We start from the raw sequence: 20,233 nt of genomic DNA, 5'->3' as shown, positions 1-20,233 counted from the left end.
ACTTCTTTAACACACAAAAAACGAAGAAAATACGCAAAATTTTACAATAAAATTAGAGTAAATGTCCAAATAATCCGCCATTTTGTTGCACGCATAACACTCATTCGCTTAACGCTGCGTCACAGGGCTGCCTCAACATTTGCGGAGTGATATGGCTTCTGTAACAGCTTCTCTTAAGTTTCCAATGTTTTTTTAGAACCTACTGTATACTTCATTTTTGAAATAACCCCATACAAGGAAATCAAAGGGGTGTTATGCCTGGGGATCCAGATTGCCTATCCATCTGTTGGGAAATTCTGCATTTAAAAAGTTCGTAATAATCTGTGCAGTGTGTGGTGGTGCGCCGTCTTGTTAGAAAAACACTTGCTGCAGAGCGGCTAGTGGAAGGTTTATAAGATCTTCTGTTACGGTTGTTTGTACATCACAGTCAGTAAGTCCACAAGTAGTAAGTCGGCAATCACCCAACTAAAGCACTTTTAAGGAAAAGTTTGATATCTCGTTATTTTTATGAATAAAGCACTACCACATCAATGCTATTCCTCTAACGGTATTGCCATATGACATATATGACATAGATGACATATATGACGCTGTAAATCGCTGTTGACCGAGCAACGCCTGATGTAAAGATGTATGAGGTGTCTCAACCACGCTTCGCAAGACCAAATTTTCTTTATTTTCATCTGGAGGTTTGTTCCATTATACGTTAGAAAAACTCTTGTCTTGTACTTTCAGACGCCTAAACATATATTCCCGTTAAATGCTGTACACAATGCAAGTATTTACTATGTCGATACTTAAAATCTCTTTGTGAAGTATGTCAGTCTTGTTTTCAATTCGGGCTGCAAATCGGAGGAATATCTTGATTCAATGGACACTGAAAAATTTGAAAGTTTCAGTTTTGTACCCACGGAAACTTTTATTTCCTCAATACTAATATGCTTTGGGAAAAAACTAATTTATGCATTTTTTTTTACTTTCAAAAGTCAACAGCGATGCCCAATCTTCGTGAGCCTTCATTAATATTAATGGACAATGCATCACTGTGAATCGGCTGAGGCAATACCTAATCAAAGTAGGATCAAGCAGTCTCTCGTCGAGCTGCAGAAAAGGAATATTTCATTTCAGCCAATTTTAATGAAACCCCAGCTATAGATGTCAGTGAAGTAACACTTGCTAGGAAAACTGCATAGGTAGTTCCTAAGTAGTTTTCTTTGAATATCAAACTCTTTGAAAATAAAATCCTATAAGAATGCACAAGTTAGCATTGGAAAATGGCCACGGGGTTTTGCGGCGTCTGCCTTATCATTGCCAATTTAATGGGATAGAGATAGAAATAGGTTCCATCAATCCCGTAACATCTGAGTCTGTACTGCGTTTATGGAAAGAAGCACTTGTTAAAGGAAAATAATAATATACTTCTGATGAAGTATTCATAACACTTTGTTTCAGGTTTCATCCAAAAAGTGGAAGAATTATTGTAGGCACATTGACCGACTGATAAGTGAGGCTTAGGAAAGACGTTGATCGACGCATCTAATATTCTCCCAGTTGTTATCGATATGCGTGAATCAGACTCGGAGGAAGGTATTTTTTCCGATGATGACTAGTTTTTGTTCTCCTTTATTGCTCTTTGCGTTATGAGTTTCGTTGTTTCTGTTCGTGAAGCATTAAGAATTTTTCAAAAATAAACCTAATCTAATTGGTGTTTGTTTGCTCCCATATATTTGACGCGTTTTATTTTGTCCGTTCGTATCAATCGTTACTCTACCAAGTTGCCATAGACTCATTATAAAAAAATAATTATATGTTTTAAAGCATATGACATTTATTGCGAATCATCGTTTTATAACCGTGTTTTAGTTTTACTTACTATTTATAACACGATGACTAACTTCCACGTTTGCAAAAACCCTTACAACATCGAATTTTAATGTACTTTCTAGGATTGCATCTCCGAACTTTAAACTAATGATTTCTAATTCATTAAAATCGGAACGCATCTAAAAATGGAAGCAATATAGCTAAGACTTACGGATCACTGGCGTATAGCTCTACCCGGATGATATTTTTTCGGATATTTATTTAAATATATTTTCTAGGCTTTTGCTTTGTTTCTACGGGAGAGAATAAAACATCATACTTATCATTATTTGAAAAGTAATTCATTTTAAAACTCACAATTTATTAGCTTTATACAACTGACACTGACTGCTGACCATAATTACGAATCATCCGGGAACTTGATGGAAAATAAACGAAGCGCCTACTGTCCGAAATCTTATTTTTGTTATTTTTAAAGAGGATTTTGAAAAATTTGAAATTCATTATGGCGCTCATAAGAAAACAAAAGTTGGCTTCAGCTGTACGCAACACGGTAAGCTTAATTTTTTATCTTGAAATTTTCAAACTTTCAGCTCCTATAATAAGGAAAATATTGCGGTTTTTCAGAAACGGGCATCGATTTAAAATAAAACAAAGCCAGATAATTTTTTGGCATAAACTTTGTCTACAGGTATTCTAAAACGACAGAGGGCATAGAAGCTGCCATGCGACAAAAGCGTAATGAATGTTTATCGGTGATGCAGAGTAGATTCGTGTCGAAGGTTATTTTTTGTTATTACCGTGATGAAACTGTACACTGAGTGTACGCGATTTATTTGACAAAAATGTCCGTCCATTGTCCCGCCACCTGTACGTAGGAATTTTGTAATGGGTAACTTGATTGGGAAACTTTAAAACGTGCGATATAAGCATTTATAAAACACATTTGAATAAAACATGTTGGTTCGCTGGACGTATATCGGATAGAATGTTGGGGCAGCAAATCTAATTTTGTATAATTTTGTGAATTGCGGCTTTCGACAATATTTATCATTTCAAATTCCTATCAATAACTCACTTGGGAGTGATCTTGCATATACCGGCGACGAGGCGGCTCAAGTCTCTCATGTTGAATATGTAGTGAAATTTGCTGGGGGTGGGGGGAAGGCGCTGCACCAAGACGTTGTATAAGCTCAGAGAAACGGTGGTCAGAGTGGGGGCGACCTGCACTTCGTCGCTAAAATCGAATAAGTGCCCCGACAAAATCGACGCGTAAATGTGGTGCAGGGTCGATTCTGACGGAAACACCAAATTGATCACGGTAAACATCGACATAAATCGGGGATCCACATCGTTCCTGCCGCCGCCGGCCACACCCATCGCAGCCAGAAACGACACGTCTCGCAGAATTTTCCAGTTCAAATCTTTTCCGCGGTCGTAGAAACCGCCACGTTCAAACAGGTGCTTCAAGAGGGCGATCGGTTGTTGGGTACCATAGTCGTCCACGTGGGGCATGTTCATGTCGTCGACGAAACAGACCAGCTTCTTTCCCATGGGCGGTCCGTAGATATCTTTGGTACGCTTCTCCACTACCGATTCCAGGTTCATTTGCACGTCCATGGACGAGGTTCTCGACGAGAAGTTCACGTTCAAAATGATGTAGATGTCACGCTCCAACTGGCGCAGGAATTGCCGCACTATGGCCGTCTTCGAAGTACCGGTTTGACCCACCAAAACCACCGGCCTCTTAATTCTGTTCATCAACTCCAAGATGTAGTTGACGCGTACGGTGTCCACGGTGGGTACCAACACTTCAGAGAATCTCTTGTCCTTTGAGTGAACATACTCGGGCACCAACCAATCCCAGGCCACCCACACCTTTTGGTCGACGTCGAGGAAGTAATCGTAAAATGTGGGAAACGCCATGGGAATGTGCCTTAAGTCGCACTTCTTATCTACGGTGTCGCTTAAGCCGATCATCGATAAATGGGACTTCATGTAGTCGTCGAATTCGACGCGACAAGCGTCTACGAGGACCGCACCCACGGAATTGTAGAGGGCGGTCACAAAAATCGATTTCATTAGGTCGAGATCTATTTCGTGAGCGTCCGTGTTGTTCGGTTCGGTTTGGGGATGAATGGCGTCGATGAAATGGCAGAGTTGGGTGATCATGTTCAGACCGGTTTGAGGGATCACCGTGTTAAGGGGATCTACTTGGCGATTTCCTAAAACTCCTGTAACAAAATACTCGCTTAGATGAAAAAGTAATAACGAATAAAGTTATACAATAAAAACAAGAATCAGTAATAAATGGTACAATTTTTAAAGTTTCTGCTATTCAATTCGTTAAAATAAGAAACTGTTCCCTATATTTTTCTTCTGTACGATGGCAAGACCATGCCATACAGGGTGTTCCACCGGGAACATGGCAGAATGTATCGAAAATTTGAAAATTTAGAATGAAACTTATTTTGGTGAGGGCAATCGGTCTAAAATATTTTCAAGATGGCAGCACATCCGGATATCCTGGAAGTGGGTGTCAAGTTTTTTACTTCAAATGGAACACCCTATTTATTATTACTTTTTTGGATTGATTCGAAAATTCTAGACATACATGTGTAATATCTATACCTAAATTTCACCGTTTCTAAATTGTTCACCATTTTATGTCAAAAATGACGTTTGCAAAGAGAACAATATCTGTAAATTTTTTGATTACGAAATATTAAATTTTGACTTAATTTACCTTGTAAAAATTAGTCTGTTGCACAAATTAAATTTTTAAAATGGAAAACAAATATTAGTGTATAAGAAGAACACAAAACTTTATATAAGTTAAGTATGTGTTGTATAAAGGGTTCCCGATTAGTATTTTGTTAAGAAATGATTAAAATTTACTGTCCCAACAATTTTTTTTTTGAGACCGTATTATGTACTATAACTTAGATGGTCGTCTTATAGTCTTATATAGGTAATATAGTTAGGGCAAAGTAGATAAATAAAGATAGTAAATAGATAGAATCTACCTAGTATTTGACCTAAGATCGTGGAAAATGTAAACCTAGCCAAAACCTACCTAGGAATTTTGAGCTACTTGTGGAAATGTTTGTATGTGTCAAAATATGATTGAAATTGGATAACATCGAAGTTTGGGACACGCGGTTATGAAAAAACCCCTACTTACCTTCCAAAACGTAGGCCATCAAGTCGGGTACGATCTGCTCGTACAGCTCGGCAAACGCGGCTCTCTCGTCCTCGCTCGTCCTCCCACTTAACCATCGCTCCCAGTACGGTTGGAAGCCCAAATTCTTGGGATCGACGTATACCATTCCGGCCCTCGATACAGTTGCCGGTGAGGCGTACTGTAAATCCCCGACTTCAAAAAGAAGCGCGCCTACCGGGGTCTGCAACCTGATCCTCTCGCCGTTAGCCAACGTCAGAAGTTTGTTATCATCCATCACTGAGTTCATGTTCTCGATCCATAGCGCATCAACATCGCCTTCAACGTTAGACGACACAAAATGAATTGTTGTTAGGTTTGGTTTATTTTTTACAAATAAAAACATTCAACGATAGAATAAACGATAAGCTAGTGAAAATTGTGTATAAGAACTGGGATAAAAAACGTTGAAAAGCTAACACCTAACATAATAGGACGATTATGAAACTTCCTTAGTTCTGTTGGTATAAATATAGGCACCTAAAAACACAACCCTAACAGCATAGGACAAAACTCATAAGAAGTTTCTGTAGTTCTGTTATATGTAAAATATCATTGTTTCTGCATAAAAACTGTGATAACATAAGACGATTATCAACATAAGACTCATAAGAGATTTCCGTATTATACAAATGGAAATACAGCTTATACAAATGTCTAAACACTATTGGATATACAGTGATATTGATAATAATAATTTAATAATAATAGGAACACATTAATCATCAGATTCTTAGCAGGAAAACTTGCAATCCTCTACCGAGGCTACACCTCGTATCTTCGCAGTACTATGTACTTGGTTCCGGAATAAACCGCTTTAAGACCCTCAATTACTGAACCAGCACAAGACAAAGTTCCATGTGATGATTGAAAATAACACATTAAAGGCACTCAAGATATCAATATTGAAGTAATGACAGAGAAAGTTGGTGGGACGAGAATTGTTTGCAATTTATTTATTGATGGATAAGTTACCGCTATAATTTGGAAGACACTTGTTGGACATAATGAAAAAAAAGTGAAATAAGCATTGGTCATCAATAGGGAAGCAAATCGTAATTGAGAAATTGAACTCCCGATTGTACCAACCAGTAGGACTCTTTAAGATGCTAGCAAGCACATAATATGGCAGAACAGCTTGAGAATGAACATGAACCAGTTGCAATTAGCAAAGAAGAAAATATTAAAAAGGTACAACGTCAGATTTTCCTACAAAATGTTTAGAAGTGAATAAAAATATTAAATAAATATACATAAAAATTAAAAATGTTTTTCTTTTTGTTTGGGTTAATAGTATTAAAAGGTGTTTTCTAAATTTGTTGTTTGATAGTAGATAAATTTTGATTTGTTGGAGGAACCTAATTAAACATTGATATTTAAGAAAATTCCAATGTGCTCTTAAAAAGCTGATCACGTGTAAAGAAATAAATTTAATAATTGTTTATTGCATTTTAATTACTTTGTTCCTAATTTCTGAATTTAAAAAAAAAATCTCCAGAAAAAAACTCCAGAACATTATTTTAGATAAAATTTTCTATTAATTTTTCAAAGAAACTTCCACAGGCTACTTTTACTGCTTTTACTACTTACTACTTTTACTACTTTACTTTTACTTTTTGGATTCCTCCTGCTTCGGTTTTTATTGAGTCGATCTAGATAACGTTTCGCCAATCATCCTGTTGAGTTCTTTAGCGCTTGACTGAAACATTATCTAGTTCGACTCAACAAAAACTAACGCAGGAGGAATCCACAAGTTTTATAAAAAGCAACATTTTCTGTTTTCCATTTTTTTATCTTTAAGTATTCTTAATATTATATTTGGGGCATTAAGTTAAAAAAAATTCACCCTTTTCTATTAATTTTTATATTTACTTACATTTTTAACAAAATTAAGATAAGTCGTTCCTATGGTTCCTACATGTGTTACAATCATTGGCGCTAAAATTCAAACCGTCAAGATGGCGCTTTTCACGTAACGTGTGCTGTTGCTTAAGAAAGAGGTGCGTTCATTTTTGTGTATAAGCAAACATCAACTGACATACCGTCGAATAGAATGTACCGCCTTTCCCGTTGGTCGGTGGCCTTGTTCATCTCCCGGAATATATTGGACAATAATCCGTCGGTCCAGTCACGAGTCAAGGGGTCTAATACCCCGTACAATTCCACTACGGAACAAGCTTTGGGATTCAAAGCGTATATCTTGGTGGGAAGTCCCATTAGCGTTTGCGCTTTTGCCAAAGTGTTGATCACGGTTGTCTTTCCGCCACCTGTCGGACCCACCAACATGGTCGAGTGTCTCGTCATCATTGTCTCGTAAAGCTGAACTATTTTATCAACCTAAGGAATACACGGCTAGAAATAGAAATACCAACATGCGTATGAATCCAAATTTGCATGTGCAAATAAATAATGAACATTATAAATATATTATATTTATTATATTATGTGCAAAAAAAATATTTGGTGGTAGATCCAAACAATGCGTTAAGCACACTGTCTACCGAAAAGTTGTTGACACCTACCTGTACTTTGGTGTCCTTAATGAACAATACCGAATTAATAATCTACAGAAATTAAAAAATAGGGCTTTAAGAATCATACTGGGCTGAAATCGGTACACTAGTCGGGTTGAGATGTAGCAGATAACTAATATTTTAAGCGTTAAACAGACTGTGGCCATTATTGTCTATGTTCCAAATGCTAAAACATTAGTTAGGGGTCAGCCCCTCATTGTTATAATACTCGCTTCAGAAATAGATTTCATTTAGATAAAGCATGTACTAGTTTTTGTCAAAATAACCTGTTTTATAAGGGATGTAAGAAGTAAAATATATTACTTGCAAATATTAAATACTGGAATAACCTTAGAAGGGAATGTGGAAATTATATATAACGAACTATTGCACTTTAATAATGTGTGTTTCTATTTTTTTGCATTCCCATTGCCTTAAATTTATTTAAAATTACATTCTCAACATTTAAATTGACATGTAACCGTTATAAAGAGAATGATAATATTCTTAAAACTATCAGTTTAAATATGTTCACCGGATATGTCTGAAGGCCTCTTTGTATTCCTGAATAAACCATAGGATTCGGTGTTCTTTTCCGATGCGTACTGTTCTATTCCGGTCTTTGTTCTTTCGCCTCGCTGTATTATTATTGTTGCTTAATACATGCGCCTGCGTAAATTATGGGATCCCCCCTTTTATTTTTTGTAGCCTTGTGAAATTTGGTATGGACGTATATAATTAAAATGTCTAATTTTTTACATAAAAACAATATTTCAAAATGTCAAAATGACTGCACAGCACCATTTTAAGTATTTTGGTAAGAGGGTTTTTAAAGGTCTTTGCACGGTATATTGCAAGAGAGTCAAATGAATACTTGCAAATGTTTTATTACTTTTCTATTACTTCACCGTTGTTTAAATTAAAAAAATAAATAGTTCGAACATTTTATCAACGATTTTATTAAATGTTAGAAATTAGCACCTTGTGCTATATAATAAAGTCTTCATTTATTTAATTTTTTGTCTTGCAAAAACTGACGAACCAAATGTTTTCAAAATTGATATGCGAACAGAAAGTGAAAAGATCTTTAAAATGAGGTACCATCCTCTTACAAAACATGAAAGGGGGGTCCCATCATTTACATGGGCCCTGTATACGCAGTTTTTTGTTGCTTGCTATTCAGAAGGATTTGTGTTAGTAAGTGCCCATATCGCCAGATATGACGAATGTTTTAATCTTGCATTGGCCAGCGATGCGTTGGAGCTTTTATGATAATCCTCTTAGATATGAAATGCTCAGTATTTTCTCTCTTCATGTTCAGCTGATTGTTTTTTTTCTCCTCTCTATATCTGCCTACTTCTTTTGTAAGTGTTGTTTCGAGTACCTGTTGTTCTGTCTTGATGCATTTGAATTCTTCCATATAACCTTGCGCTGCGGGGGGACCTAATTTCTCCTCATTTGGAAATGGTATGAAGCGGCATTATTGGCCGGATTAGCAACAGGGAACATCCAAAACAAAGACGTCACACACACACGCACACACACACACACACACCCTATTCGCCAGCAATCAACAGTCCCAGTACACATTTAAGTTCGAAGTTTTACTAATTTTATCATCATCCTCATGAGGAGATACATGCCAGCCGAAACGTTGAGCTATAGCTTAAATTAAAGGCAATGACAGTCCCAACAAATAGTTCTAACAATTCTTTGCCTACATCTTAAAAAAAAAAAACGATGTGTATTTGCTGTTATTGTTTTCTTTGGCTTGTTCTCTGTCGTCTGTCTGCTTGTCGGAAAAATGAATGTATGGCTAGCCCAACTAAATAAAGTGATCATTATTATTACAAGGGTGCGCCATCACCGACCTGATGCGGCACTATCACGAATCGCTCTCCAGTTAACACCTCCTCCACAGCGGCGTTGAATTCCGGGTAATTTACACGAGGGCAGTCCATCCCAGGGAATAAGTCCCTGATAAGGCCCAGAAACAGCGGCACGTCCTCGTAGACGAACTTCGGGTGATTCATATCACGGAGAGCCCGCATAAGTACCAGGGCTTCCTTAAGGTCTGGCGATGCGCGTTTGAGGACACCGGCCATTCTCAGTACAGCGTTCAGCGCTCGCAGACCCCAGTCGTAGTGATACTGTTTCGATAGTTGCTCGCGGGCCAATTTGTATAGTATTGTCATCTTCTTGGCCAACATTTTTGATTCAAGGAACCTTCAAAATTTTTTTCTTAGTTACCTATTTTGCTAACTAGCGTTCGGCAAAGAAAATTTGAAAAATACTTAATTACATTTCTAAAATTATAATGCCTTATCATTACCAGCAAGACCGGTTTGCTATTATAACTTAAAAATACTTTATTCACGTCAAAAACATCTAAATGAAGATACTCAAAGAATGCTGTGTGACTCAGTGGTTTTATGGCCGAAAAATTATTGTGACTTAACACCTGAGTTCTTATTTCAACGGCAGTCAAAAATTGCAAAATTCTTGTCTAATTTATGGAATGATAGATTTTCTAATATACTTCGGGAAGCAAATTGGCTAAACATGCACAACGGAAGGGAAATCTTTTCAAAGAAAGTATCTCCTAGACAAAGTAGGATATCGAACTAAAATTCATAAAAGCAATCTACGGTGTGGCCATAATACGTCATAACAAAGACCACTTTAAAAAATCTTTTTCTTATATCATTGACGGTATTGGTGTTGTTTCGCAAAAATGTACCCAAAAATTAGAAAAATAGAAAAAATATAGTATGCAACACGTTTGGTTAATTTAAACTCGTGACTCAAATACCGTTTATGCTTGCTTGTTGCTTTACTCTCATGTTTTCTTTTCTTTTCCTTACGCACTTGTTCAACTAATTTTATTAAAATTACTAATATTGATAATATTTTTTAATCATATTTGGAGAGGTTAATTTTTTCTGAACAATCTATGTCTAAAAACTTTTTTCTTAATTTTTAACTCCAAATGTTAAAGATAAAAGCACAAAGATGTTGATTTTAGCTAGTTTTGGTTAGTTTGTAATTTGCTATTGTTGTACAAATTTTTCCATATTACAATCCCCATTGTAATTAATTAATAGAGTAGGCATTTTTCATTAAAAAAAAAATGAAATTCACTGTATGTTCTTCGACTTTTCGAAATTTTTTATTAACATAAACTTCTCATCAAAATTAAAGCGTCATTAAAATTTGAGTCAACTTTAAAGTTCCTTTTCTCGATTTGTAGCTTAAATCTTCAAAAACGATGTTACAAAAATATTTTAGTTTTCGACATATACAGAGTGTTTTAAGAAAAACCAGTTTTATACTCAATATTCGTGTCAATATTAGCGCAACACTTAAATTTGGTTTAACTTCAAAATTAATTTACTACGGAAATTAATTGTCGAACGAATAAGTTTGCCGGATTATGCAAAAATAGTACAAAATTTATTTTAATAATAATAAATAATTATTTTAAAATATCAAATTTTGGTCATAGTTTACCAACAGGAGGCAGTAGCTCATGATATGCATTGAGTTATCATGGGCAGGGTATTTATAAAATAATTTGCACGGAGGCTTGTTAATTTTTCAAAGAAACTTCCATAGGCTATTGTAATGCTTTTTACACAACTTCTGGATTCCTCCTGCATCGGTTTTCGCTGAGCTGACGTTTCGCCAATCATCCTGTTGGCTTCTTCAGAGTTTGACTGAAACTACATTCAAACTGTTTCAGTTTCAGTCAAGCTCTGAAGAAGCCAACAGGATGATTGGCGAAACGTCAGCAATTTCGACTAAGCAAAAACCGACACAGGAGGACAGGAGGAGTTTTGGAACGTCCTCTATTTTATAGAGGTATTAAAAAGCATGATCATCATAATTCATTCTTATATCGTATTATCTTGTTGGTTATTTAAAACAACTTACTGTCATATTATTCCCAGTTCAGTAGCGTCTTATTTTTAAATAGACGTTCGCGAACGAAATCTGATTTTTAAAAATATTAGCATCTGCCCTAATTTCTCTTTTAAGCACATTTACACAAGTTTTGAATGTTAACTTCAAAATAGAAACGAGGCAAACGTAAGTCTATGAAATATATTTACGAACCCGTCCGAAAATAATGATATCATGCAGATCATCTCCATATCCGGTACGATGCAAACGACGGGTCTGAAAAGCGCCTTAACCGATTCCGGGAGTTCGGTTCGGCCGGCGTAGCCCGGATTCATCGTAATGAACACGCCCACTTTTGAGTCCAGATTAATTTCTACCCCCTCAAAACTGAACCGCACGAGTTTCATAGCGAGGGCGCTTCGTAGCGTCTGTAGTTGAGTGGAAATTACCGAGAGGACTGATACGTCGATACGGTTGAATTCATCGAAACAGCCCCACGCACCACACTGGGCTAACCCCGCCAGCGTAGTCCCGATAGCTTTATAGTCCATACCTATAAAAAAGTTGTTTGTTATGAGATGCTCTCGGACCTCCGAGAGTGTGTCATGGATTCTACGGCGGTAAATAAGGCACAAACTTTGAACACTACCAAACTTTTACTGAAAGTAACACTACAAATTTCTAAAGAAACAAAAATTACCGCGGGACTTTCTCTATCCCTGGAAACACCGTCCTGTGGCACGTCTTCCGCCCGTCTACCCACTTCACTAACCGACTTAAAAAACCGTTAAATCTTAATGACGAAGTTCTTTTAGTGTTCAAATGTTTCTAGGAATCTGGGACTGTTTCTTTATGTTGATGTAAGATTTTAGGATCACGTCAGCAAGTGCAAGTGAAAAAAGACATTTGCCAATCTTATTTTGAGCCAAAGATATCTTATAAATCATAATTAAAAAAATCATTTTATGATAGTTTAGTCCTATCGCAGTTTAATTTTAGTGACACTATGTACGGTTTTTTCCTTCTGGAAATTGGGTGCTTCAAAGGGGGAAAAGGGTAAAATTATTATAGTATAGTATAGATATCACGCTCACAATTTGGACTTGTGGTATAAACACAACATATGGTCTCCCTCTCATAAAACCTCATTCTTTATGAGATCCTTTTCGTACCAGGTATATTTAAATTATAACAGAATTCTCCTTACTGAGTGCAAAAATATTTGACATGGCTTTCTTTTCCTTTTTTTTTATTTTCTTTTGTATTGCTTTGCGTTTCAGTTAGTATATTGTGCGGCCGTTACTGTTAACTGTTACTGAGTAATTTCCTCCTATCATACCAAATATACGTCAATTTTAAGTTAAGTGAGCAAGTATTCGCCTTTTAAAATAAGTCCTTGTATTCTATATTATATTATTATTATTATTAATATTATTATTATTAATATTATTATTATTAATAATATTATTATTATTATTATTATTATTATTATTATTATTATTATTATTATTATTACTATTATCTTCTGAATATGAGGAACTAAGGGGACATTATTCTTGACCGTGATAGAATACAAAACGGGGCATGCTTGTTTCTCAGGATAGTGCGCAATTCCTATTCTTGAATGTTTAGTTATTTTTTATCAGTCAGTTATTTTTGAAGAAGAAACCCAGGGAATAACAATTTTTTCTAACAGCTTTTCAAATGTGAATTTTAGAAGGTATAATTAATTATAATTGAGGATAATTATAATATATGTATGTACAGAGTGGAATGTTCTTGTTTTCTACTACCTTAGCCTCTATATTTATTTTCAAATCCATTTAAATCTAAAAAAAATAAATAATTGAAACAAATGTCATTTACAAACACCAAAATTGCATAATGTCAAGACAAAATTTTTGAAATCTGCTACTGGCACTATAGTCTGTCTCAATTTTCATCATGTTGGCTTTCGAGGGACCCTCACCAGTAAAACTTTAACAATAGTATTACCTATTGTTATTATTACCTATTCTTACTTGAGTGACAAGACAGGAGTGGGCCAAGTATATTTCTTTCTTTCTGATAAATTTCTTGAGTGATGACCATTTGTGGCAGTTTTTTACTGTGCGTTTCGAAAAAAATATTTTACGAGAATATATCAATTTTGCGTCGAAAACTTTAAAAGAAACCTTTCTACTTACAAAAACGCCAATTAATAGTGGAGAAGAAAAGAAATAAACATAGTGATTTTCAAACTCATCGTACACACAATAGTGATCTAGACCTAAAGGAAAATATATTGCCTTTATCAAAGCGGATAAACTGAAAAAGAAGCTAGAAGAAGATGAAACCAATATAAATATAAGACATACTACCCTCCATAGAGTTGTTTGTAAAATGGGATTTAAGTACAGCAAAATAGAAAAACGGCAAGTAATGATATGATATGATTATGGATAATGGTAAAACATGGTTCGATACACAAGACAGTTTATCCAAAGGATGTGGTCCGATTTTATAAAACCTGAGAACCTATCAATCTGTTACGAAATATTTTCATCATTCTTATAAAATTCAAGAACGTTATAGATGTAAAGGTAACAAAATTTTCGTTATAAATAAAACTAAGCAAAACTAAGATGAACTAAGAACTAACCTTTATAAACCATAAATAATAATGTAATAAATAAGTTTCCCACGAATCCGAGTCACTTTGGATATTTCCGCTCTTGGAGAGATCGGATGTTTGTCAATTTTGACGGTCATGTCAGTGAAAGTAATTGTCAAAAATTTACGGTCGTTGAAAAAGTATAGTATGCAACACGTTCGGTAAACTTTTTAACTTTAAGTCATTTGCTTTTTAAGCACTCGCTCTGCTTTTGCCAAATAAACTCGTCACTCAGATGCCCTTTACCACACTTGTTGGATAATATACTATTTTAGTTCTGACTTTTTTCTATTATTTTTTGATTTTTGTTATATACGTATATTTCAGTGCTTTACTTCTATTTTTACTTTCCTGTCCCTTACCCACTTGTTCGACTATTTTTATTATTGTTATTATGATCCGGGCCTCGACAGCTTTTGTAAGTTCGTGTCATATAAACGCTGAAATAGGTACTTGCGCCGCTATTTTGTAACGGCATGGAATACATTTTCTTTACAGCTGTAAAACTTACAATATTTATATACACCAAGCTCCAAAATCAAGATGGTTTTTTATATCATTTGCTTACAATATCATTTATTTTCTTGACAGCTGACAGTTCGTAGTAATTGATTTTATACATAAAGCTATCAGATAATAGCATATTATGCAACAAGTCCGGTAAACGACATTTGAGTCACGAGTTTATTTGGCACGAGCGAAGCGCAGCGGAGCGAGTGTTTAATAAACTAGTGACTTAAAAAGTTTAACAAACGTGTTGCATACTATACGTTTTCTACAATCGTTAGTTTTTAGGTATATTTTTGCAAAACGACAAAAATACACTAAGTGCGGTAAAATTTCCGCAAACATCCGATTGCTCCCAAACCCGTGCGGTAATATCCCGAAAATGTCCGAAGTTGCTCGGATCCGTGGGAAACGAAACTGACGTGGTAAAATGGTACTTACCGCACGCTAGATCGGTGTATAATTAGGTATTTTACAGAAAGCGGTAGAAAAAAGATATAGTGCACCTGCACTGTGCGTCAATTTCTTTCTAAACAACAAACTTCACACAAATTTTGATGGAGGATTTAATGGCACCTGAACATATTTTGAGAAAATACTGCTGCAAAAATGCCAAACCTATTGACGCTCTGTCACAGGTCATTTTGGTTGTTGGTTATTGGTTGAAAGCAAAAATCTAATGCAGGTCCATGTTCAATGGACATTTGCAAAAAAAATCATGGTTCTTTCATAAGTTTCTGTATTGTCAAATAATCCAAAAAGGTGATAAGTTGTGCCCATTTAACCTAGCAGAGCAGTGCTACATTTCGGTATTTGTCAATTTCTTTGGTTTGAATTTCTTAAATTTTTGTTTTGTTTTGGAGTTATAAATCCCCGAGAGCAAAAGTGTTATAATAAGGTTTTTAAAAACCCTTTTTAAAATATTTAAGCAACCAAAGTATTTTAATTAAAGTGACGGAAACATTTCGGATGCAATATTGTACAACTTGAAGTAATTGACGTTTATTGGACGTCCTACAAAACTTGCAACACCAGTGGTTTCTTATACAACTATAAAAACCGTGATAACACCAAAGCTTTCTTTTCTTAAGCTGCGAAAAATGTTAGTTTTGGATATTTTGCTAGTGTGCCTAATCCGTATTTTATATTAGCCATATTATCGGTTTCGACTTTATTCGTAACCTTCAAAAAGTACTTACCTTCGCCGCAATTTGTCACTATGCAGAGCAAGGCCAGCGCCTTGGCTAAATCTTTGACCGTCTCGGTTTTACCGGTGCCGGCTGGTCCTGCCGGCGCGCCGCCCATATACATCATCAGTGCCTGTGTCAGCGTCAAGTAGATCCTATCGGTCAGCGGTGTGATCACCAGTCTCCCGTTTAGACCCATGTATTCGTAACCGTACTCGAAAGAGCCCGTGCACTGCGCCACCCACAAGTTGTCCTTGCTGTTCGTCCAATAAAATCGCAGCTGACTCTCCCACTCGAATTCGCGGGCGTCGGCGACGCTGTCGCGCACGAATTTCTCCACGATGTCCCTCGCGTGAACTTCCACGATCGCAACCGTGCGAAACTTCGATCGATCGTTGGCACTCAATTCGGCCCGCACCGTGATCACGATCTCGTCCAGCTGGGCATTAAGCTGCTGCAGATACTCTTTCATCGCCCGTTTGTTGCCCTTTTTGATTTTGACGAATACGTCTTCGACTTCGGCGGTCCACCACACTTGACTGCCAGCCAAACACACCATCCCCTGGTACTCCATCATCCACAGCGGCCGCGGCCGTCTCACTTTCCCGTAATAAAAAATGGCGCTCTTGGTTATGAACCGGTTCGAACGTCTCATTTCTTTGAGAACGTCGTTCATCCAGTCCTCCACCCTACCCTCTATGTAGACCACACTTCGAAACTCCATCACCTCACCTTCGCTGGATATCATCGCGGACGCGATCACTCTGTCGCTGGTATCGGCGGCGAAACGTAGGGATTTGATGTTGTCGAACATTTTGATCATATGTTCCTGGATCACCAGGTGGCTGCCGCTGCCTAGAACCGATAACAGCTCCTCGGTGGATATGAAATAAAATCGAGGAAATCGCCGCCGTTTCGAGTCCAGGTACTCGTTCAGTGACTTTTGACACCGGTCCAAGCCCGACCCGAGCCCTTGCAACTCTTCCAAGCGGCCGGCTACTGTACAACATTCCAAGACGACCGGTCTCTTGACAGTTTCGAGCATCATGCGTCTGAACGCCTTGTCAATGTCGTCGAATTTTTTGGCTTCTTCCTGCAACTGGGCGCGAATGTCGCCGCCGATAAATATACCTTCCAGGTATAACCATCTGCGTTGCACCGATAACCTGCAATGGTCTAAATAGATCAAGAAGTTCAATGAATGTCACCGACCATTCGTCGATCACTTCGGCGATGAGCGTCAACGTCTTCTCCCAACGCTGCACCTGCGGCAAGAACGGACCAACATACTGCGACCCCGCCATATTCTGGAGGTTCATCGAATGGTCCTCCAGGATCTGCATGATCTCGTCGGTGGGACCGAGGACGAATCCGCGATCTTCGTTGCTTTTCGTGTGTTTATAAATCATGAACGAGATCGTCTTCCAACTGTCAATGATCTCCGTCACGCTCCGCTCGATCGCCAACTCCTTCACCGCGGTGCTGATGATCGCCTCGGCGATGTCTCGGAAACGGTGCAATTCCATAGCGAACATGTTATCCAGCGTGAACCGCTCTGGGGCTAAGTCGAAAGTTATGCCCGTCTTTTCCATAAGTAGTTTCCAGTGTCGATCTCTGAGAGCTTCGTTCTTCAAAGCGACCATCAGCGGCACTGCGTTGCGAAACTGTTTCATTTTCAATTCCAGCGTTAGACCAACGGGCATCGAACGAATCTCCTTCGGTATAGTTCGGAAGTCCTTTAGGAAGCCATCGATTCCTCCCAATAGAGCTTGCGGATTCAAGTTGGCCCACAGAGTTTTTCCCCATAACTCCCTAGCGTGCTTTTGAGTTTTGTAAACCTACAATGAGGTTAACGTACATGTCAAAAAATGCAATGGTAATATGCTGCCTTGGTTTTCATGAAGTATTCCTATAAAATACGGATTTTAATCCGATATCGCCGATTATTACCGAGAGTATATTATGCAACAAGTGCGGTAAAAAGTAAGTCGCGAGTTTAATTAGCACGAGCGGAGCGCAGCGAGTGACTTAATAAGTTTACCAATACGAACCGAATACGAATACCTTCACTGACTTGAAAGTCAGAATTGACAAACGTCAAAATTCAAGCCGTGTTGGAAAATCTCCGAAAACGTGGGAGCCGTACGAAAAAGTATCCCAGAAATGTCGGAAGTGGCTCGGATCCGTAGGAAAAGAAACCCAGTGGTAAAGTGACGCTTTCCGCTTTCCGACACTACGTTTGTGCATAATTACGCATTTTACAGAAGAAAGTAGAAAATATGTTTAAATATCTTTATGTAGTTACAACAGATGTGGTAAAATAGACAATCGATTGAAAAATGCACATTTAATAAAGAGGTTTTTTATTCAGATATGAAAATTTACTTTTGGGGGGTTTAAGACTATTTCAGAAATTAAAATAATCTGCACCGCCACTCGTGAGACTTGATTTTTTCTAAAAAAAGGAGGTTTAAAAAATTTGGTATTTTCTAAACGAAAAATAATAAAAACGTATCCCATTTTGCTTTTCATATTTTTTTTAAAAATTGTAATTGTAATTGTAAAATTGTTGAAAAATTTGATTCAAATTTAAATTTGGGCATATACGGGGTGCAAAAATGCAACAGCTGTGACCAGCTATTGCCAATTGGAATTATATTGGAGCACGATTTTTTCCGAACGCATTTTTCAATCTGTTTTTATGGGAAATACTTAAGGCATTTTAATAAAGGGGTTATGAGAATTGTGAATGCTTACTTTGCCGTCAGGTGGTGTTCCTTCTAACATAATCGGAAAAAAAAATTTACTCGAAAAATACTTTTTTATGTCGTTAGAGGGTCAAATAATTGGTCAACAGTCCGATGGAAACCGGTTCTCAATATCTTTATCGTAACGTAACAAAAGTATTTAACGCTCAAAAAAAGTTGGGAAAAATTTCCCCTTACGGATTGTTGTTAATGCGTAACTACCTCGAATTTAACAAATAAAACCACAAATCATAATAAAATGTTATTATTTATGAAAAATTTATTTCTAATCACTAACTCGGTCACAAATCAGTTGTTAGTGACCAACTAGTTTTATTAACTATTGGCGTTTATTTAAGTAGTAAACTGTAAAAAATTATGAACGCAATTAATAAAACGTTTCATTGAATTTTTGAATTAATTGAATACGGGATAGGATATAAGGTTTTCACTGGGTTAATGGGCGGGCTTTATTTGACTACCTAATGGCGTAAACAAGTCATATGATTGCATTCATTTTTTGTTAGAATTTTTTTTTTGCCATAATATTATAAAACGCCACCTGGTGCCAACGTAACCAATGGCCATAACGTCACTCATAGCACGATTGACAGCCTAGGATAAAGCCCCTTTTAACCACTCAAAATTTATTAAGATGCGTTAAGCTTTTTTGGAGATATCGACAATTTAAGAAAATATTCACATCCTTCACCACTTTCCTTACAGAGATAGAGCAAAAAAATTAACAGCTGAGCTATAAAGCAGTACTCACATCAAATATGATTAACATTCAAATTTTTTGTAGAAACATATTTTTAAAATTCAAGATCATAATTATTACGCCAACTGGTGGCCATTTCAGAACCTCGAAAATAATTTCCAGCATTTTTTTCTTAGCTAATTTACTTCTTTTTTTATCAAATTTCTAGCACCACCCGTTTCCCTAATACCTGCCTTGCGCTTACTGAGACACCTTGTTAGAGCCAATATTTATATGTTTTTTCTCAATCCTATTCCTAATCCTATTCCTATTATGATTTTTACTAATGGTAACGATCGGCCTTGCGAACACTTGTCTATTAATTTATGACCTAAGACAAGGGTTCCTCCTAGGGCATGGTTCAAGTGGCTTTTGAAGTAGGTATTGAGTTAAACAGATGTGTTTTACTTTTTAGAAAACTGAATTTTAGGATTTTAGTATCGTTAAGGATTTGGCAGGCATCGAGAGCCAATTTTTTCCGACAGGTTCTTTTTTACGAATTCGGGGCTTTGCTTGTAGAATTTATAACTTATCACTAATTATCTATCTTTGTTATTGTACATACTTTTTTACGTTACTTGTTTTTTTACTAATTTGGTGAGTTTACTGAATTAAAGGGTTGTGTGTAAAAATACTGCCTTTTATTTTAACGAATCGACGTGTTGCTGAAACGGGTAGTTTTGGTGACGCGACACACCTGATATATGGGAAGTTTTCTACGGCTGTCGCCGTTCCTCGCTTCTCCATTTCCATTGAAGACGGTACCACCAAAGTTCAGTATACAAAATATATGACATATTTGTTCCTAGAATTCTATATAAATAATGTTTGTTGAATTTGTCACTTTAGTCACTTTCATACAACAAAAATCTTTTTTTTTCCAAAATGAATCGATCCTTAAGATTTCTTAGGATATTTT

General features: G+C 36.7%; 1 protein-coding gene across 1 annotated transcript in view; it reads right to left on the bottom strand.

The window, feature by feature from the left end:
- Window positions 1-20,233, bottom strand: part of LOC132697435 (dynein axonemal heavy chain 10) — a 104,341-nt gene that overhangs the window by 18,803 nt on the left and 65,305 nt on the right. The window contains 7 exon segments of the mRNA XM_060662956.1: window positions 2,903-4,058; window positions 5,009-5,323; window positions 7,087-7,381; window positions 9,429-9,783; window positions 11,674-12,013; window positions 15,820-16,973; window positions 17,020-17,645. Coding sequence (XP_060518939.1) covers window positions 2,903-4,058; window positions 5,009-5,323; window positions 7,087-7,381; window positions 9,429-9,783; window positions 11,674-12,013; window positions 15,820-16,973; window positions 17,020-17,645 — 4,241 coding nt within the window.

The sequence above is a fragment of the Cylas formicarius genome, unplaced genomic scaffold (genome assembly GCF_029955315.1).
Source record: "Cylas formicarius isolate icCylForm1 unplaced genomic scaffold, icCylForm1.1 PGA_scaffold_10__41_contigs__length_53128322, whole genome shotgun sequence".
Lineage (NCBI taxonomy): Eukaryota > Metazoa > Arthropoda > Insecta > Coleoptera > Brentidae > Cylas > Cylas formicarius.
This window is presented reverse-complemented; position numbering and strand designations above follow the sequence as displayed.